General features: G+C 43.1%; 1 protein-coding gene across 1 annotated transcript in view; it reads right to left on the bottom strand.

The window, feature by feature from the left end:
* Positions 1–22,273, bottom strand: part of GPC4 (glypican 4) — a 110,741-nt gene that overhangs the window by 17,172 nt on the left and 71,296 nt on the right. The window contains exons 2-3 of the mRNA XM_043570857.1: positions 19,674–19,832; positions 4,165–4,556 (exon numbers count right to left, since the gene is read on the bottom strand). Of these exons, the coding sequence (XP_043426792.1) occupies positions 4,165–4,556; positions 19,674–19,832 (551 nt within the window). The remainder of the gene's footprint in view (positions 1–4,164; positions 4,557–19,673; positions 19,833–22,273) is intronic.

Here is a 22,273-nt window from a genome sequence, read left to right on the forward strand (position 1 = left end):
ATTCTTGAAAGACCACAACAGACTTCCCCCTTCCAGGCAAAACTGCTGTTATGGCAGGTAAATACGAAATGCATCACGAACCATGACAAGTACGACGGAGTAAGGAATACGGAGATGTGTAACGCCAGAGTACTCGTGAACCATTTGTTACTAATTAAGGGGACTCTTCTGAAGCTGAGACTGTAAATCTCAGTGGAGCGAGCTGCAAGGCAAGTGTCCTTCAACTAAGAAGTGACTTTCTCTTGGAGTCAGTTAAGCCTGCTGGTGCTAATGGCCTTTAAAAGGTTTCAGTGATCATCAAATCATTGCTACACGTGTAACTACAACTCTTGTGTTGCAAAAGTTAGCTGGAAAAACAGGGCATCCGCTTACACACAGAAAAAGTGGGAACATGTTTGAGTTAGGTATACAGTAACTAGTCCCCAAGACCACAGTACTTTTCCATATTTGACTTTGAAAGACACCTTTGTAGAGCGGGTGGGTAAGGTGGCGGGCCGGAATTAGGAAATCTATCCTCCACTCTGAGAGGCCTTTCTTTTCCACGCCCAGTAATAATTAATTCTATCGGACACCAAAAGAAGGAATGTCTATTTCTTGGGTTGCTCTAGCAACTAGCAGTGGTGGGAGCCCATATGAAAAACCAGCGCTTGGGTCCCCAAACTGGTCAAGAAGCTTATCTTATTAACCAAATATAGGGTTTTTTTTCCAGCATATTCAATTTGGAATAAGGTTTTGATAGATCATTTACTGTCTTCCCTATACCACTGTATATTACAATTTTCTATTTCATAGTCATACTCTAGAAATTAGTGTAATAAATATTTTCTCAAATACCTAAGTATTCCTTGCAGGCTTCTAAGCAACAACATTACAGAGATGAGAGATTTTTTTTTACACATATTGTGTTTCAACTTCTTTAGAAACTGATTTGATGCCCGAGTGTCTTATTATTGTGTAATTTAAATAACATAACCCAACGTAGCTGAAGGGTTTGCTTTTAAGTTAGTCCTTAGTCTACAAGAAGCTCAGCAGGGAAGCACAACATTATTTAAAAAGTTTACGGGGCTCCCGGGTGGCCTAGTCGGTTAAGCATCCGACTTCGGCTCAGGTCACGATGTCGTGGTTCGTGGGTTCGAGCCCCGCATCGGGCTCTGTGCTGACAGCTTGGAGCCTGGAGCCTGCTTCAGGTTCTGTGTCTCCCTCCTTCTCTGCCCCTCCCCCACTTGTGCTCTGTCGCTCTCTCTCCCTCTCTCTCTCAAAAATAAACAAACATTAAAAAAAAGATCTTAAAAAAAAGTTTCCAACTGCAAATACAAACTTTAAAGCAGACATGAAAGAGTATTTTCAACTAAACAAGTGGCAAGTGATGTTTACTCAAAGTAAATCAAGCCCTACAGCTTGTGTTCACTGTATTCTCACAAAACTACACAAATATCTCTTAGGCAGATACGAGAATACAGTGACCGTAGAATACACATTAACTCTGAAACAAATTTAGGGTTATATTTAGAAAGGAACGTTCTCCAACAATGTAACAGTACTAAGGTACACAGGAAATCTCTTGCTTAAAAAAAATTCATACCAAAAGAAACATCAGAAATGGATCGTGACTCTTACTTTGAGTCACATGCTCCTTACGGCATAGGCTAAGGGGCGTTTGGATCTTACATACAAAAGCTGATCTTGCTGATTTCCCACCATGAATTCTGAGAAGCAGGTCAAGAAGAATGTGACACCGGGAAACCACAACTGCTTCCTTGTCCCTACCCTGGGAAGTGGGCTGGTGTGGACAATGGCAAACCTTCTGGCCCTCAACCTTCTCATCGGTGACGAAGGGTCTCGAAATCACTTCTTGTTTTATCTACAGCCTTCTACCCCAAGTGGGAGGTTCTGCAATCTCAGTTCTCTAGGGGGCCTCCAACTTAGCAAAGTTAGGCTAACCAGACTTGTGCTGGCCTGTCCCTTTACCCAAGAATCGAAAGGGGGATGGTTAATTTAAAAGCAACCACTTTTCAGACGCTTACAAAAAGGGATTTCTCCTCCTTGTCTTTCTCTTCAGCGCGAGTCTGCACACATGCACACACGTACACAAGCAGGCACACACACTCATTCAAGTCACATAGCAGCGCCTGTCTGCCTATCCAGATTAGGATGAAGCCAAGGACTTGCTGAAGAAGGGCAGATGTGTGAGGTGAGCTACAATGTAAATGACTTTGATCTGGAGTCACTGTGCCTTGTTTCAGGACTCTGACACGAGCACCTGCAGGATTCATAATGGATGCTGGGGTTGGCAGAAGTTCAGCAATCAGATTATTCCTTTAATTATAACCACCATCCCCCCACGTGCACACATCCACCCTCCTATGCCTCAACAAATTGTTGCAATTTGTAAGGAAAATATCAGGAGAAAAAGGAGTGAACAGAAACATGCTGGAAAGAATTGTTTCCTGCAAATGTATGGCCTGGAGATGAGAACAAACAAAACTGAAATAATGAATGCAACCAATCAACGAATCCTCGTATCACCCAATCCTAGTACCAAATATCCCATAAGCATCTAATCTTTTACGGCACACAATTCATCAGAATCTGCTCTTTGCTGGGTTAACGCAAGTTTCGTCTCTAACTAGGGTAACCACGAATCCCGGTCCGCTAGGGACAATCCTATTGCTTATTTCAAATTAGTGGCACATGTGGTCTGGGTAGGGCTGTGAATAAGCACCTCTCGGTTCAACGATAAGCATCCTGGTTTGGACGATAAATTGAATGGTCACTTGAACTCTAGATGAACTGGTAGACAATCAGATTGATATTCCAGTTGTGTTGCTGTTCAGTTTTTATTTTGACCTCTCCTTCAGTCCCCCAAACAACCGAATGGCCTAAGTAAAAGCTGCTGACCTTATGGCTGCAATTTTTTTTAGCAAATGGACTACAATTTAGTTTTTTCCTTTGGAGGCCAGAATGTAATGGCACCAAGATCAGTCCTCCAGAAGGTAATGTGCCCCAGGTTATTCTGTTCCTTCACTGGTATTAAGTCATGGAAGGGTAGAGGTGGAAAGGCCTTCAAATTTCGTCTTTTTTTCTGGGGAAGGGGGAGTAAAGGAGCCATAGAACCATTTCCCCCTCAGAATCTGACTCGATACTCGACTTGGCAAAGGGGAAAGCAAAGCTTCTCCGGTGCAGCCAGGAGGTGAAGTCCCCGTGTCTCTCTTCCTCTCCTCAAGGAGGCCCCTGAGACACCTTCTTAAGGGGCTTCAAAGAACTCAGTCCAATTCCTTCAATTTACAAATGAGGAAACTGTAATGTATTCATTCTGTCTATTGGTACTCCTATAAACAAAGCCATAAGTCAAGAGCAGGCGGCCCACACTGATTGTCATAAAAAGCTCTGCCTTCTCAAGAGCATGGAGTACACCTTAAAACATAGAGCAAGGAAACACGCAGTAATGGATGCTAAATACTGTTCCAGACTGCAACCGGCAGGCCCAAACCCAGTCACTCAAAGCAACTAAATATGGAACCTGTCTGCTTCTTCCTCTGGAGGGGAAGTAGAATAGGAGGCAAAAAGAGTATGGCGATATTAAACTCAGTTTGAAAATGAAGGTTCCAAAGTGAACATACAATCTGCTTCTAAGAATAGCTACCAAGGAAACCACTGAAAAGAATGACGATGTTCCTCACAGCATTGGTTTCTAACTATACGGCGTACGTGTATCGGGCCAATGTGTGCGAGGGAAAAAGGCAAGAGAGAGAAGAGAGCAGAACAGAAGAAAACCGTTCAAGCCCACGTATTTGTCTACCTCCCAAACTTCCTCTTAAAATGCAACAACACAGGGGTGCCCAGGTGGCTCAGCCGGTTAAGCATCAGACTCTCGATTTCGTGAGATCGAGCCCCACACGGGGCGCTGAGCTGACCGCGTGCAGCCTACTTGGGATTCTTTCTCTCTCTCTCCCTCTCTCTCTCTATATATATATATGTGTGTGTATATATATATATATATATATATATATATATATACATATATATATATATATATATATATATATCTGTGCCCCTCCTCTGCCCACGCTCTCTCTCTCAAAACAAATAAACCTTAGATCGATAGATAGATAGATAAAATGAAACAACACACACAAAAAAACACAGGATGCAGCCAGTGCTTACCACGGACACTTTGCTCACTACATCCCTCGCAACTGCCAAGCCCTGAGCAAAAGTACGGGCTGCTACAAACGCACGGGTGACCTGCAGCTTCAGCTTCCGAGGGACATCTCCAAAGGGCTTCAGCTGCTCGGTGTACTTGCTCACACATTCCAGGTACTCGTCCGTAAAGTGGTACTGGGAGTTCACCAGGCGGAACATCCGCTCCAGAAGGCGAGCCCAGAAGTCACTTAGCATCTCTTCCAGGTTGACGCTTCCCGCCACATAGTAGCGCTTCAGCTCTCCGAAGAGATCTTTAAATAGCTCGGAATTCTGCATGTATAAGCGGCCATATGTCTTCACGAACATGTCATTGAGGGATTTCTCTGCATTTTCCAGCAGTTCTTTGAAGAATTCTAAAAACCAAACAAAAAAAAAAAAAAGAAGAAGAAAAAGAAAGAAAGGGTTTTCAATAACTGAATAACGGAGGGCTCTTCGGGTCCATTTGAAGACTGAAAAAAAAAATCAAAGAATTAAACTGGAAAACATGCTCACATAGGTGGATTTCTTTCGGGGGGATGTGGCATTGCTGGTCGTTTGTCAACGAAAGGAAACCTAGGTCACAAGTCACAAAGTGTCAGGGGGAAAAAAAGAATATTTTAGACCAAGAACTTCTCGGAAGTCAATATAAAACACACACACAGCCAGACATTTCTCTCATTCAGTCACAAGGTGAAGAAAGAACCAGATAAAAATGGGTACATGAAGTCTAAAACATGAGATCTGCCAGAACTTTCTTACCATAAGACTCTAAACCAAAGCCAATGATGCCTCCGAACTGAAACCTAACACCAGTGGACAGGTATTTTCAAAACATGTTGTTTTACTTGGACACATTTTTTTTTTTCTTTTTCTCCTTACATCTACATGACATGTAAGAACGCTACCCAGGAAATGCTAGCGGACAAGAAACATATGAAACACCCTAAAAGCTAGCACTGAGATTTTCCGCAACTAAGTTCACAGGTGTTCCCTGGGACATTAGTACAAATCGGGGTATCCAAGCTGACCTTGGGTTCTTAAAGGATTCATATGGTAACATCATGAGATTCTTGGCGGGAAGTGGGGAGGAGAGAGAGGGAAATGTCTAACAGACTCAACCACAGATCTGGTATATTTATAGGACAACAGGGAAAACTAAAATAAATAAGAATTCCTAGTTATTTTGGATTTACTTTTTTGGCCTGAGTGTTAAAGATAGTAATCTCTTAAGTACACATGGCAAATTAGTTTCTCCTGAAGCTTTTCTTAGGCAGGTCAGAGAAGAGCTAATGGTGCACCTGTATCAATAATTCTTCAAGAATCTATGGTTGGTATAAAAATAAACACTTCATGACATCAAGTTTATAAGCAGGAAATGTAATAAATACCGAAGCAAAATATAAGGACATCAATTAAGAAAGTGCCTCCAGGGGTGCCTGGGTGGCTCAGTTGGTTAAGCATCTGACTCTTGGTTTTGGTTCTGGTCATGCTCTCGCAGTTTGTGAGTTCAGGCCCCACATCGGGCTCTGCTTGCTTGGGATATTCATTCATTCATTCATATTCTGTCTGTCTGTCTGTCTCTCTCTCTCTCTCCACCCCCGCCCCGTGCTCCTCCCCGCCTCCCTCCTTCCTTCCTTCCTTCCTTCTCTCTCTCTCTCTCTGTCTGTCAAAAATAAATAAATAAATAAACTTAACCAAAAAAAGTGCCTCCGACCAAACATGGAGCAGCAAAGAAAATATGGTGCCTCTTTCAAAGCCAGAAGAACATTAACAATCTTATCAAAATGTAATAGGGTGACAAAGCCATTATCTTCTCATAATGGGAAAGCATAATGGCAGGCAACTCAGAGGCTGAAAGCTGCTTTCAAATAGTTTCTCAAAACCTGTACTGGAAACACAGAAGCCTTTTGGAGGGGATGTGTGCCTTTGCTTACTTCCAAGAGATTCCATACCTATGTCCCTAACTCGTCACCACGCATAGTTGCTTGATGCTTGAGGCTGAAGTCCACAGTCTTCTGCATTCCAGCTTTACAAACTATGTGTGTTTTGTTTGTGGGGGTAGTTTTGCACAGAGAACGGCTCTTTCCTTTTCCTTTGGTTGAGCTTTTCTTTCTACTACCATTTATCTTGTATTTCCTGGGCTTTCTTCAAGGAGAGAAAGGAAAATGGATTCTCTCCGAAGAGGTAAAAAAAAAAAAAGAAAAAAGAAAAAAAAAAAAAAGGTTGGGAGGCCAAGTCAACTCCTCACCTCCATTACAACTGCACAGTCTGGCATTTTTACCAACGTTCTCTCCCTGGAATTAGACCAGAAAGAACACAAGGAGATAGGGGAACTATATGGAAAGCATTATTCAAATCAGGTACCTGAGAGGCCTCTGATTCTCTCCAAAATCCTAAGTGATTCTCAAGTGTGGCCCCAAGACAGGCAAGCATCACCACATCACCAGGATACTTGTTGGAAATGCCAAGTTCTTGGGCCCCACCCTAAACCCACTGGATCCGAGGCCCTGGGGATGGAGCCCAACCATCTACAACCCTGCTTCCCCTAACATGTGAGAACCACTCACCTCTCAATAGGGATCAACACCAGCTCAGGGCTGTGCTAATATGAAGCATGTGGGTTAAGCGTTTTAACTAGAGGAAAATGTCTTCCCAATGAATTGGGTTTTTAAAATTTCTTTTCTTGCATTCTTGGGTATGATTTATGATGTTTTCGGGGGGACAAACAAATGTTCCTGTGTGGAAGTCTCTACTAAGTGTGCGGATGCAGGCAGCACTTTTCTAGAATTCAAAGCTGGGGAGTCTTGCGCTAAGAAGAGACCTTAGTACATGTCCAATGAGTTGCACACATAGCTCCCACATACTGGAAAAACAAAGCCTGGTCATTGAGATCAAAATGCAAGCCTTCTGTCAATCCAGTGCTATTAATATTTCACGATCCAAAAGAGAAGATTCCGAAGGTAACCACAGGCCCTTCCTTAATATTGGATTTTTATTATAGTGCTCATAAAATTGGCACATGTCACTTAGCGTAGAAGTAGGATGTTGAAAATTATTTGACTTGTGCTTTGATGACTCACCTAATAAGTGACTCTGAATACTCGCATTTCTAGTGAATGGCATCCACAGGTTTTAAGGGTAGGGACAGAGTGGCATTTCAAAGGTATTTTAATTGAAAACATCTATAAAATGTCAGAGTTCGTTGTTTAGGCTTCAAAGTGCTCCAGGTCAATGAACTGCTCACACACTAAACATTTTATGGACAAAAATAAAAGTCTTAGAGTTCGTCATTCAGATCAAAAATCTATGGGTTGGTGTAGCTCTGTATAACATAGCTTTGGAGTATAAGAGAAATGATCTAATTAAGAGGAGAACCGATTTCAAACCGGCATGCCCTCTGTCTAACACCATCATGGACCTTACTTTGTTTCCCATGACTCAAATCCGGTCTAGAAAGGGGGTGTGTGTGTGTGTGTGTGTGTGAGAGAGAGAGAGAGAGAGAGAGAGAGAGAGAGAGAGAGAAGTACATGCGCTGTGTGTTATGTTAATTTAAACTTTAAGAGATTAGCTTGGCGCTACATACATATTAAATTCTAATTCCTTTGATTGTTCAGAAAATTCATTTCCTTTCCTTCACACTTTAAAGACTCTTTAGTGTGGCTATATAAGTTGCAAATATAAAGATCGTTGGAGTGGGCTATATATAGAAATTCTATAAAACTGATATAACAAGTTAAAATCTGATAATTTAATCCCTCCTAATAGCTATGCAATTTGACAACTATTTACTGAGTGGCTATTAGGGGCTCAAATCAAAGCACACTGTTTTACCATGCATTTTAACCTTCCTGCCGAATCAGACTCCGATCAGCATTTCCAGAAAGACAAATTTCCTTCATCCAATTCACCTTCACTATACCGCCAACCCTCCACACGTGGTTTTACGTGCCCCAGAGATTTTTAAAGCATCTATAAAATCCTTAATCCTTCGTTTCATATACCAAGTTTTAAAATATTCGTCTCTTTCACCTATGGAAGTTAACAGAACGAAAGTGAAGGGATCCCAAGAACCCAAACTAATTTCTCTTTGGACTTCTTATGGTCCTGTTCGGTTGGACTATGTGGCCTATGCCATTTGCCTCGGACACCTTGCAAGGATGGCAGGCATAGTTTAAATTCTAAAATCCATACTAAGGGGCACTTGGGTGGCTCAGGCAGTTAAGTACCCAACTTTGGCTCAGGTCACGATCTCACGGTTCATGAGTTCAAGCCCCACATCAGGCTCTCTGCTCTCAGAGCCTGCTTCGGATCCTCTGCTCTCTCTCTCTGCCCCTCCCCCTAAAAACAAACAAAAAAACATTAAAAAATAAATAAAACAAGATCCATACCAATTACTAGGCACCTGGGTGGGTCAGTCGGTTAGCATCTGACTCTTGATTTCAGGTCAGGTCACGATCTCACCGTTCGTGAGTTTGAGCCCCAGGTTGGGCTCTGTACTGACAGTGTGGAGCCTGATTGGGATTTTCTCCCTCCCTCCCTCCCTCCCTCTCTCTCCCCCTTTCTGCCCCTCCCCCCCCCCCATAAATAAGCATTAAAATCCATACCAATCAGGTACAATATCAAAGCATAATAATTTGCTCTAAGGAGAAAAAAAGAGAAAACGGGAGAAAAAGCTTTTACATCTCCTTTTACTCCTATCAAACTAGCAGCTTTCGTAGATTGTTATAGAATTCTTTCACATCCCCTCTCCCCCTTTCCTTCCCAGGACACTTCCTTCTACAATGAGGACTAGAACGTGGATTAGACATTCAGGTCCCGGTCCATTAGCCATCAACAGCAACCTCATAAATGGTTGTGACATTCATCTCCACTTTTCCCCCATTATTCAGAATCAGGATCAGGGTCAGAGCTTAACTGCTAACGAAGAACCGCGTAGGCGTGAAGACACCTCACAGTCATTCCTTCTTAATCATTGTGTCTGAAGCCAAGTGTAAGACACTTCATGGCTCAGAGAGAACCAGCTAGAGCGGTGTAAACCAGAATTCCACAACGACCAGAAGCTTACTTAACTGGCATTAGGTCTCCCCTGTGGCAACTGCTTGTATTCATGAAAAATGCCGGGCAGGGAGTGTGTTTCAACTGATGCTACCAGTGGCTGAGAGACAGTCAGAGAAGAAGACTGTGTATAAGCGTTGAAAATATGGTATCTGTGACCAGGGTTTATTTCTCCTTCAGCTTCCAGTTTGGAGGCTTAAGTGTTTACGTTCTAAGGACCAAGCTACTCCCAGGTCTCATGAAGGTGCACCTGACGTGGGGGTGGAAATAAACACTGCAACATGCTATACACATCCAACCCGGCATGACACAGGGGGGAAAGCATGGGACCTCTCATTGATGAGCTGTGTGACCTGGAATGGACAGAGGAGCTAACCTCTCTGATCTCCTGTTGCCTCATCCATAACATGATGCGGTCACTACTCATCTCACATGGATGATGGCCAGCACGTAGGAGATGCTCAAGAAATGGACACTTTCTGTCAACTGTGCAGGGCTATTTTGTCACCTTTAGCGTGTCTTCCTGTCTACAATCACTTAAATCTTTCTTTTGAAGCTGGTTTTCATCTTTCCTGGCAGAGTCAAAGAGTATCCAGCTCCGGGTACGTAAACGAAGCCAAAGCGGCTGGAGATGGATTAGGAAGACCCAAGGCCTTACACAACTGGGAGCAATTTAGTCAAGGGAAATGCTTAACGGCTCTGGCTTCCAATGCTGTGAAGCATCTCAGACATCTACGACGGTGGCAGCTGCCACTGAAACACAGCAAAGAGAGAAACCTCAACCCATCGAACAGGTTTTGTATTATATTAGGAGGGAGTATCACACACACCGCACGTAGATAAACACAGATCAGGGCATTAGAGTAAGCCAAGAACTGGGGAAAGGAAAATTAAGAAATAAGCGGCAGGTCAGCCCCCAAGCCTCCCCACGTATGTCATTTGCACACCGCCTTCTTTTCCTGGAGTCTGCTCGGTACATTGAGCTGGGGGACTCTAAGTATTTTCCAGCTCTAAAATGCGATTATCCTCAATGTCAGGAGTATCACTTTAACATGGGAAAAACTAGAATGAGAAGGCAGCTTTTCCATATACGAAGTTTCCTCCATAAATATCCTGTCTTTTAAAAGAACGAAAAAGAACATCATGTACAACCACTTGTCTTGCATCAAATAAACATTCAGAATTCTCGAAACAGGTCAAAAGGCCCCCGGTTCTGCTGTTAAATGCCATTAGTTACTCCATTATAAACAATCGACTGGCCATTGATTAATGAGCTAGAAAACATTCTAGAACTAACCCATGACCTACAGAGACTGGAAGCCCTTTCTATTCAATCCGTTTGGCGTGGTGCTATAAATTACCACCTTGTATTTATATTATTATGAAGCTGCTTTTTACACAGATGGATTAATTTCCTCTTTACTGTAAAGACTGTATTTCACAGCCCTGGTATGGTGTGCAAACAGTAAGTTACCACCTCGACGAAATTCCTGAGAAAAGAAGCCTGTGAGTGCTACAAATCATACCTTTCGCACTGTTAAGAAAACTCCGAGAGTTCTATTCACCCCCTCACCCAAGATCACGCGTTAATAAAGAATGGTTGACATAAGCATCTATAAACGTCAGAGTAAACAGAAATTAAAAAAGCATCTTACGGACTGAAACCAAACTGAAACTTTGGTCTTTGACCATCTCCTCCTGTCTTGCTTTTTCAGTAGTCTCTCTGTATTTTAAGTTTTCAGCCGGGACTTTCCTCTATCCTGGCATAATCTTGCACTCCAAAAGTGCCTGGGAGGGCATGGTGTACGAAAAGGACATATACATGGGGCACCTGGGTGGCTCACATCCAACTCTTGATTTGGGCTCAGGTCATGATCTCATGGTTTGTGAGTTCAAGCCCTGCATCAGGCTCTGCACTGACAGTGCAAGGGCCCGCTTGGGATTCCCTCTCCCTCTCTCTCCCTCTCTCCCTCTCTCTCCCCCCTCTGTCTCTGCTCCTCCCTTGCGTGTCCTATCTCAAAATAAACTTTAACCAAAGCTTTTTTAAATAAAAGGACATGTATTTGACTAACACTCATCAACCGGTGGCATCTCGATAGACCTCTCCTAGGTTGATGACAAGACCATTGCCAAGTGCAGGCCTTACTAGGGGCTGCGAACATATGAAAAGGTGCTAGGGATCCTGCCAAAGTAGGTTGATCTTCTTAATGCATTTCGAACGCTAAAGCTCCTTATGTTGATCTCTCATGGCCCCTGTCTCATGCTACTGTAGCCAGAGACATGGGACAAATACTGTAAGGCCCCTTGTACTGGACCTCATCCCATCCATACTAAGGGTCTACCCAACACCAGCCAGTTTCCTTTAACACCCATGTTTCCGCTCATTCAAGTGCCCAGAGAAGGCAGAGGGGATGCTGAAGCTACCCCAGGAGGGTAACTTCCATATAGTAACCTCTATGTGGATCTACTGTATGGCCTCATATACAAACCTCATACAGTCTAGGTGCTCATGACCTAATATCAAGAGAAAAGTCAGGACAAAACGCAGCATAATCAGTTATGATGCTAATTTGCATCTACCTGCACAAAACACGATGAGGTAGGGCCAACGTTGACATAGACACAATGAGTGTTAGGGACCTGGGGTAATTTTTTTCAATAGACATGCTCAATTTTGAGCACCCAAATCATTCAGTGACATTTTATAGCCAGAAAAATACTATACCTTCATGTATCCAAACATTACTTTATTTCCCTTTATTCTATTCATTTAACTTAGTTGCTGGAAGTTTCCATGCATTTTTCTGCGGTCTACAAATGGCCTACAGTGAGCACTGATACTTCAGGAGAAAAAAAAAATTTTTTTTCTTCAAACACCACCAAAGCACTTCTTGTATTTTTCATAAAAATGATTTTTTTTCCTATCAAGTATCCCTTTCAAATTATTGCAATTTGAAAGGTACGGAGAGGTATGAAAAAAATATAAATAAATTGCCCACAATCCCACCACTAAAAGAGAGCAACAATGGTTTATCGAATTACCTTTTTCCCCATGAAGATATGCATCACCTGCTTGAGATCATACCGTATTTGTACCCTGTTCTCAGGTAACACCGTATGGTTAACGTTTCCTATGTGATTAAAGATTCTTCAGAAACATCACCTGTGGGGCACCTGGGTGGCTCAGTCGGTTAAGCGTCCACCTTTGGCTCCGGTAACGATCGTGCAGTTCATGAGTTCAAGCCCCACATCCGGCTCTGTGCTCACGGCTCAGAGCCTGGAGCCTGCTTTGCATTCGGTTGTCGCTGTCTCTCTCTGCCCCTCCCCCACTCACGCTCGCACGTGCTCTCTTTCTCTCAAAAATAAATATTAAAAAAAATTTTTTTTAAAAAGAAACATCGCTTTGTAACAACTGCGTATACATGACACCGTACGGACAGGTCACAATCGTTATGGGACCCTTAGACCGATTGCCTGTTTTTCATTATTATAGGTAATGCTGTGATGAACGCCCTTGTACATCAATCTGCACGCAGACCTTTCTGTCCCTGAGATAGATACCTACACGTGGAATTAGTAAATCAAAGGCTGGGAATGCATTCGAAACTTCTGACAGACTGACCTCCAGAAAAGGTGTGCCCACGTGGCACTCCACCTGAGTCACATGTCTGAGTCATATTTATTCCGAGAGTTTCGATGGCTTTGCTAGTTCTTTCAAGCGAAGGGGGGGGGGGGGGGGAACGGAGACGGGAAGGGACAATAAACAAGAAAGGCCTGACCGGCTTGAGAATTCTCCCAGTCAATCAGTCGGGAGTCAGTGCTAGATCAAATACGCCCCTTTCTTTGCCTGGACAGACAGCCGCCCGCAAGAGGGTGGGCAGAGAGGAACAACAGCGTTCTAAACTCCCAGGCTCAGAGTGCAATGAACCAACAAAGTAGATAAAAGCAGTTCAGCTGAAGCTCTTCCATTTATTTACTTGCCTCCAAACAGATCAGCTGCTTCTTGCTGCTGCCGTGACTTCTAAAGAAGTCAAAGCTAACAGCAGAGGCCCGCGGCGAAAGCGCCCCGGGCGGAGGGATCCTTGGAAGCTGCACAAGTATTTGCAACCCGCCCAGAGCGCCAATGCTACGGCCACGATTGGTCACACTTCAGATAACGACTCAAAAGGCAGAAAACCTTTGTCAATACAGAAATGTGTGTGTTTTGTCTGAGCTCTTGATTTGATTACAGTAAAGCTGGCAGTGGCTCTTTTTCATCAAGTTTCACAGAGAGATTATAAAAGAGTTAGCAAAAATGCCGGGCATTTTAGTCTCCTCTGCATGGAAGGAAAAGAAAATAGAATCGGAAAGGAAAGGGGAGTGGGGCTTCCCAACGAAATCAAAGACCATTACTATTATGATCTGGAAAAGAGCGCTACATTTGCAGGATGGCCAGAAGGCCTCGGGTCTCTGTAGTTTTGTGGCTGTGAAATGTTGTCCACTGCACTGTGGCAGAAGTTTGAAAAGGCAACACATTTCTTAAAAAGGCCTTAACGGATGAAATCTGAGGTGAGGATGAAAAAGAGACCCTAGGTTGTATGTACGTTAGACATTTCTTTGACACATTTTGAGGATATTTAAGACTTTAAACAAATGGTACTATTTATTTGAGGAGAGAGAGACAGAGAACGTGGGGGAGGGGCCAAGAGAGAGGGAGACACAGCATCCGAACCAGGCTCCAGGCTCTGAGCTGTCAGCACAGAACCCGATGCGGGGCTTGAACCCACGGACAGCGAGACCATGACCTGAGCTGAAGTCGGAGGCTCAACCAACTGAGCCACCCAGGTGCCCAAGACTTTTTTTTTTTTTAAACGTAAAAACCTCCCAGGGGGTCTTTGGTTAAAGTCAATATGGATGTGCAAAGGAAAATAATAAAACCATGAAGCTGAAAAAATAAAGTCAGAGGTCAGGGCAATTCCGGAAATTTCAGTTTGGCTAATGGCCATGAAGCTGGGTTGGACGTATCTGCCTTTTAAGGTGAGCGGCCAGCTTCCTCCCACCGAGGTCACCGCTTTCGTGGGCATGTGAATTCTAATGCCATCAACTCCCTGCACCTCCACGCTGGTTATCCGACTGGCCTAATGAAGTGGATGGCCAGTATGAAGTCTGGGAAATTTCCAGTCAGTGATTAAAACACAGATTTGGCTAAATCTGCAGAGTGCGACATGTCCTGCCTTTGTGAAATGATAGAAAACAAGGGGGCGTGAGGGCTTAAGGAAAGGGTGGCCACTTTGATTTGCACTTGGCCCATGCAGATAGATGGGACAGACAATTATTTCTTTTATGTGCGTTTTAAGCTAATTCAGAAAATTTCTACTATTATTCGAGTTAACAAGCTTCAGGCTCAAGGGAGGGTTTTCAAAGACCTGCGGAGAGTAGTGGAGTTAAGAAATCATAGCGGGAAAATAGAGGGTACCAGACAGGCGGCTAATTAACATCTTGTAAGACCTTTCACTAAAGCAGCTGGTCTAGTCACATGTTTAGAAGATTCACAGAATTTGTAGAATTGAAAGGGTCTTTAGAGAGCATCCAGCTCAACCCCCTCATTTTATGGATGGGAAAACTGAGACCCAGCAAATGTCAGAACCAGGCTGACAATTCAGTGTGCTGTCTCCCAAAGTTACTCCATTTGTTCCCTAAAATGATGAATCAACAGAGTTTTCGCGATGGGCTAGCATCAGACAACCTATCTCCTTAAGATTTCTTCAACATGCAAACCAAACCGTTTGATTCGGGAAGTCAGGCAAAAATATACTCGCATACTTGTTAACATCAGTTTTACTACGTGATTCAGAGATATGCTGAACACGGCAGCTCTAATCTTCTTAATCTATTTGGGTTGTTTGAACCATGCTTCTTTTAAAAACAACTAGTCTCTCACAAAACACGACATTTTGGGGTGGGCCTTTATGTTGTGGTCCCAAAACACGGATTACGCCCCACTTCTATTATTTCTATTCCTCTGCCTGGCAATTCTTTCAAAGCCCCCTGAACTGCGCATGTGATTAGCATATTCATGAGACAACCGATTCAGCTATGTTAATTAGCAGTTCTCCTTAAAAAAAAAAAAAAAAAAAAAAAAAATCCCAGAACTCACCAAGAGGGGGAGCAGCCAGCTCTGTCACTATCGCTTCCCGGCTCTAGGTGTCTAGCCTAGGATGGATTTCTGGCACCGAACATCGTAAGTTAAAGAGTGGACAGAGAAGATTACAGTGTGGAAAAATAAAGAGGTGAGACCTTAGACTCAGATGTGCAGGTTTAAAATGTGAGAAACCCGAGAATTCTGTGGGGGAGATGAGCTGCCTGAACGTGTACCTCCGTACTTCACTCGAGCCTGAGAACACACACCTGCACACAGTTGACAACTTAAAACAGGATTTACAGGAGCGCCTGGGTGGCTCCGTCTGTTAAGCGACCAACTCTTGATTTTGGCTCAGGTCATGTCACGGTCCTTGGGATCGAGCCCCATGTTGGGCTGTGCACTGACAGCGTGGTGCCTGCTTCAGATTTTCTCTCTCTCTCTCTTACTCTCTCTCTCTCTCTCTCTCTCTCTCACACACACACACACACACACACACACACACTAAATTCTCTAAACTCTAAAAAATGAATTTACAGACTGTATAATCTCTTCAGATGGGCAAACAACAGAAAACTAAATGTGTAGAACAAAAAAAAAAAAAGCCTTTAGGGATGAGGGAACTGGCTTCGAAACACCACATTTGGCACCTGAACTCCAGAGCTTCTCAAGGCGGAATGATGGAAACTTGGGGTAATGGGATGGTCTCTGGTTAACGAAGGCTAATCCCCTAAAAAGCCTACAAATCTTGTTTTTGTTGAAAAGTTTATAACAAGCAATTGTTCCTGTCTTAGAAAGAAGTGGGTATCTCATAAACAAGACTAAAGGTTTTAAGTTGCCTGTGCTCGGGGTCACCACTTTAATTTTTTTTATGTTTGTTTATTTTTTCAGAGACAGAGAGAGAGAGAGAGAGAGAGAGAGCGGGGCAGGGACAGAGAGAGAGAGAGAGAGGGAGGCACAGAATCTGAAGCAGGCTCCAGGCTCTGAGCGGTCAGCACAGGGCCCGATGCGGGGCTCGAACTCCTGAACCACGAGACCATGGCCTGAGCCGAAGTCGGACACTTAACCGACTGAGCCACCCAGGCGCCCCTAAATTTATACCATAAGCTTGGAAATAGCAAAAGGTGCTCCTTTGAAGTTGCTTGACCTTGTACGTTCCCATGTGTCCCTTTCCTATTTCCTCAGGACTCACCCTCAGCCTTCTTTATACCACCTTGCAGCCCCATCATGGTTCTCCAGCTGCCATCCTGCTGCTCGGTCCAACCTTCTCTCTTCCATTCACCCCAAGAACCTCGGGCTTGTCCTTTACAACGGCTTGGACAATTCTTTGAGCAAAGCACCCTGCCCTTGGATTTCTGAGCATCAAGACAACCTCTATACGATTTTACTCACCATCATCTTTAGGCCTGAGGAGTGTTAGCAGTTCCTAACGGCCATCCTTAAAAATCAGTCAACAAACACAGCACACCCACGTGAGGCTTATGGTTTGTTGGATAGCAGTCACGTTCTACCATACAAAAGCATTTCATTATCTCAGAAAACCCAAATTGGAGGAAATAGGCAACATATCCCAGACCTGTTCTGATCACCAGACCAAACACATTTCAACTACTATTCCCTCAAAAGAAATTTAATCTGTTCTCACTACCTTTATTGTCTATGCCATAGTTGAAGTTAGAAGAAACAAACTAGAGTTTCATAATCATTTTCATGACCAGTTTTGAAACTGATACAGTATTATTAAAACATTTATTGAATGTGAAACCTGGTAGGGAAGGGCAAGAGAAACTTTTCTCTGTAATTTTTTTTAATGTTTTTATTTATTTTTGAGACAGAGAGAGACAGAGCATGAGCAGCAGAGGGGCAGAGAGAGAGGGAGACACAGACTCTGAAGCAGGCTCCAGTCTCTGAGCTGTCGGCACAGAGCCCGACACGGGGCTCTCGAACTCACAGACTGTGAGATCATGACCTGAGCCGAAGTCGGATGCTTAACCGACTGAGCCACCCAGGCGCCCCTGTTTTCTCTATAATTTTTGAAAAAACTTCTGTTAACACTTACTGGTTGTGTTTCTCTGTGTGGCTTCTTAAAAACTACACGTTGGAATCATATGAGTAATGCCACAAAACCATGGGGAGCGAGAAGGGGAAAGAATAGCTAAACCAGCAGGCCTGGAGGCGAGAGAGGTCACTAACGTCTGTGGCCTCATACCAGGAAGAGACAGGTCTAACAGGAAATGGGGCAACTTGGGGGTGGCGGAACTTGAAAACTGCTTTATCTCCAACTCCATCATGCTGCCAACAGGTTAGTCGTTTGTAAAGAGCACGACTTTTTCCTTCTAAATGACATGATAAAACCCCAAGGGGTCATTTTTTTTGGTATCAGCAGCTCAAGTTTTCAAAGATGGCTATCTGATTATCTTTCTAGGTATTGTCCTCAACGTTAAAGAAAATGCTTGGGTTAGTGTTGAATGAGAAATGCCATAGTCAAGCAAATACCAGTCTTTCTAATAATTATAATAATAATTTATATAAAAATAAATATAATTATAATTAATATAAGCAATTTGTATAGTAATAATAATAATAATAATAATAATTAGACCACCAATATAGACAGAGGTGGTCTAATGATGTCTTTTGATATCAACACCCATCTCTGCGTGGTATTAGCATGTTGTTAAGTACTCTCTATAGTTACAACACGTGCGGTGAGTGGGGTATTGACTAATAAACAGGAAAGAGATATAAAAACATTTGTATCCAGGGGCACCTGGGTGGCTCAGTCAGTTAAGCGTCCGACTTCGGCTCCGGTCATGATCTCACGGTTTGTGAGTTCGAGACCCGTGTCGGGCTCTGTGCTGACAGCTCGGAGCCTGGAGCCTGCTTTGGATCCTGTGTCTCCTTCTCTCTCTGCCCCTCCCTAACTTGTGCTCTCTCTGTCTCTCAAAAAATAAACAAATGTAAAAAAAAAAATTTAAAAAAAAAAACATTTCTATCCATCCAGGAAAAAGGAGGACATAAAATTAAGACTGAACCCAATTTTGCACAGCAACTGTTGATAAAATGGGCACGAAAAATGGTATGCTATGTAGGGAAAACTTCAGTTCAACTACATTACAAATTAAATATGCTCTCATGGTCTAGCCTGAGAACCCAACACTTATTAAATCGGTTATAAGTTTCAAATAACAAATCTCGAAGCCAACATTTGAAATACAACCTGTTCTTTAGCTGGGGACTGCCTTATCAGCTATATAAATCTAATTTCATCCAACTTCTCACCATGGTAACAAGCCCTTTGCAGAAATACTCAAAGACATTTCACATCTCGAAAATTTGCCTTGTACTTCTTCACCACACATAATGTCAAGAAAAGCACGCTTCAAAGGTACTATGTAATTAGAATGGCCTTTAAAACAGGCACAAAGAAAACCATTCCTATGAAACTTAAACCTACTTCATAATAATCTTCAGACTGAGTACAGAGCACCAGAGAAAAGAATCCTGAGGGGTTTGGGATCCCACACTCCCTGGGTTTTAAAGTCTGTTACCGGTAGCGTTGCCTCCGATATGATTGAAGCGTCTCTCATTTGGACCCTATTGGCTAGTTGTTCACTATTAAAAGAAAGTGCGCCTACGAGCTTATGTTTGGCACAGGGGACCGAAATGGGTTTGGTCATGGCTTTACGTGGACAGACCACACCAAAGTGCCAGCTGAGAGACGAGGCCCAGCTTAACAGCAATTATAAATATAGTAGCTACTTCTGGGTCATCGCTGCATGGAAACCCAAGAGCTGAGTTTTAATCCTATCTGTGTACCACAGGGCTTCTAGGAACTCTAGTGGTCTCTGAGGAATCCAGTTTGAAATCTAATTGGAAATCCAGCATCTGCAGAATCTCTCTGGTTATGGTAAGTTTTCAGATGCCTGCTTTTTATTAGGGAGGTTTTTTTGTTTTGTTTTGTTTTTTAAAGTAACTTGCGTCAACAACACTATTTTGCGTTCACCCAAGAAAATAAATGAAAGCCTTTCAATTAAACTACGCTAATCTCTTTTTTTGTCTCCTTGTGACCATATTTCCATAACGCCTCCCATACAGATTCTGGAGCATCCAGAAGGGCGCTAGCAATGACACTGGAGGACTAACTCGCCCCTAGGATCCAACAAGGAGAGTGTCTTCGGAGAAGGCAGGGGAGCTCTGAAAAAGCAATTGGACAAACTGAACTGTCACCTCTAAAATGTGACTCGAACAAAAGGTAAAGACCAATCCAAGAGCAAAGCACGTCGATGCTTACTTGGGCCAGACTTCCAAAACCTACCATCAAACTTCTTGTAACGGGAAGCAAAGATGGCTTGCAAACGATTGCACTGTTCGCTGACCACACTTTTGAAATCATCTTTACTTTGCAGGCTGTATTTCTCCTCCATCTCCTGAGAGCAGCAGGTATAACCCTGAGGACAGATCTTCAAATGATCACCTGGAAGATAAAACGTAAGACAATCAAGCTCCATTATCATTCATCAAGGCCAAGAGGGAAGAGTTTGGCTCAAGTGCGCACACTCTCTGCTTCATTTCCACCCGTGAGGTTCCTGCAAAGGCCTAGGCATCATGTGTATCTGAAAAGTTTTACTAAACTGAAAACATAGAGGGGGGGCGGTGGCTGGCTGGCTCAATGGGTAGAGCATGCGACTCTTGATCTCAGGGTTGAGTTCAAGCCCCACGTTGGGGGTAGAGTTTACTTAAAGAAAAAAAAAAAACTAAAAACATCCGTTCTGTTATGGGAAGGCGAAAATAATAAAGCCACCTACAAAAGACAAAAACTTTTGATTCAGGAACATTGCTACACTACAGGAAAATTGGTGCTGCCAATAAACATTATCGTTCAATATCAACCAAAGTCTTTTTTTTTTATATATAAACTATTCAAGATTCTATGAGGCATAAGTTTTTCTAGCTTTTCTGAGTTTACATTCCAAGAGGGGGTACCTTAAGGAAGAATGATTTCTAAAATACATGACAGCCGAAAACTGAGCAAATACACCAGCGGTAGTTATACTGAGGAGAAGCAAAGGGATAAGTGGATTTCAAGGGGTTGTCGACCAAGAGGAAATAACACAAGTTCACAGTGGACAATTTCAGGCTATGATAAGTCACAAAGGGTAATGGCAGGTGATCTTCAAACTTCAGGTTTTCTTGTCCGGCACCCTCTATGCAGTTGTTAGACACTGTGTGACCTTATGATACTGGGATGTGTAGCCACTCATCCCAATATAGACTAATGGCATCTGATAAATATAATCTTTATGTAGTGATATAGCCCTGAGAGTCAAGAGAAATGTCAAAGACGCCATCACTCCACAGCAGCTCAGACACACAGAGGATCTCCCTCCCCTATACCAACTAGGTTCTGCTTGTGGTTCGGACTGGATGGTGTGGAGGGCTTTTTTTTTTTTTATGTTTATTTATTTTATGAGAGAGGGAGAGAGCACACGTGCAGGTGAGGAGCAGAGAGAGATGGGGAGAGAGAGAATCCCAAGCAGGCTCTGCATCATCAATGTGGAGCCTGATGTAGGGACCGTTTGTAACTCTGAGATCATGACCTGAGTCAAAAATCAAGAGTTGGACGCTTAACTGAATGAGCCACCCAGGTACCCCTGGAGGGCTTTTTTTTTTTTAAATAGACCCCAAAGTTCACCCACACCTTGTTCCTTCGGCCACAGAACAAAAACGTGCTTTGCAGAGACCATAGCTCTTCCTCCTAATGACCAAGAGACGCGGTGTCATTGAAAACTAAACCCAAACAGGTACCACCCCTTGAGTTGCTCCACAAATCGGTGTGATCGAATTTTTACAGAGGTTTACAAGGATTCACTGCCACTGTTCCTTCTGCTATTGCTGTCCATGTTCCATGTAAGATGAGGGGTCTGGAAAAAAAATCAATATCTCAGGAACTCAGGAACTCAGGAACTGAGTATATTGAAGACATATGCACTTGTCAATGGTAAGTGTGTACAATAAATAAAGGGCCGTAGAATGATGAGCAGATCAAACAAGTAACGGGAAATGAACCGGACCGTGCGCTGGCCATTGCTGCTTCTTGGCTGCGTGTGCTTAGAAGTTAAGTCTTCACCTAAGACAGATGCCAATGTGGCCTCAGGGAGGTGGGGGATTTCAGATAAAATGGAGTTAAGGAACTTAATTTGACTAAACTAGGACTGTCAACTGCACGTATGCAAACAATTACATGATCATATATATTCCTGACCATTCTTCCTTCCTGGCAATTAACAAGCAGGGAGAATGTTACTGCCACACAAAAAGGGGTGTGCGGTATTAAAAGACTATTTAATAGAGAAGGCGGAAGGGAAACAATCTTCAAACAGCTTCCTCATCCAGAAACTGCTAAAAGTTCCTTTTGGCATTTTTGAAACCCTTGGTCAACAGATAAATCTAACAAAAAATGTGTGTGTTGCGGGGGTGGGGGGGTTGTGTATAAGAGTTTAGAAGCTTAGATCTCATTAGTCGAAGAAGAAGGTTGCTAAGGCTCAGTTTTCTGCAAACACCTTTGTTACAACCAAAAACAAAACTCCCTCTTTGCTGGCTTAACAAGTTCACAGCAGGCCTTTGGTGCTGAGACACATAATTAACAGAGAGATACCCAGTGGTCTCCAGGTTTCAGGGTTGAGGATTTCCCCCCAATATAGTCCCAACGTGTGAAATAATATGAAGACCCCCAACTAGTACAGTACTTGCTGTGGTCGCATTAAATAATCCATCACACTTACACCCCACATAGAAAATTAATTGGAATGCTCAGAATGAGAACTTAAGACATGCAGGGCTATATAAATGAATTATAATAAGGGAGCAGCTACTCTTTAAGACTGTCACAGGCTAAAATTCATCACACGCTGGTTT

This window comes from Prionailurus bengalensis, chromosome X (genome assembly GCF_016509475.1).
Source record: "Prionailurus bengalensis isolate Pbe53 chromosome X, Fcat_Pben_1.1_paternal_pri, whole genome shotgun sequence".
Classification (NCBI taxonomy): domain Eukaryota; kingdom Metazoa; phylum Chordata; class Mammalia; order Carnivora; family Felidae; genus Prionailurus; species Prionailurus bengalensis.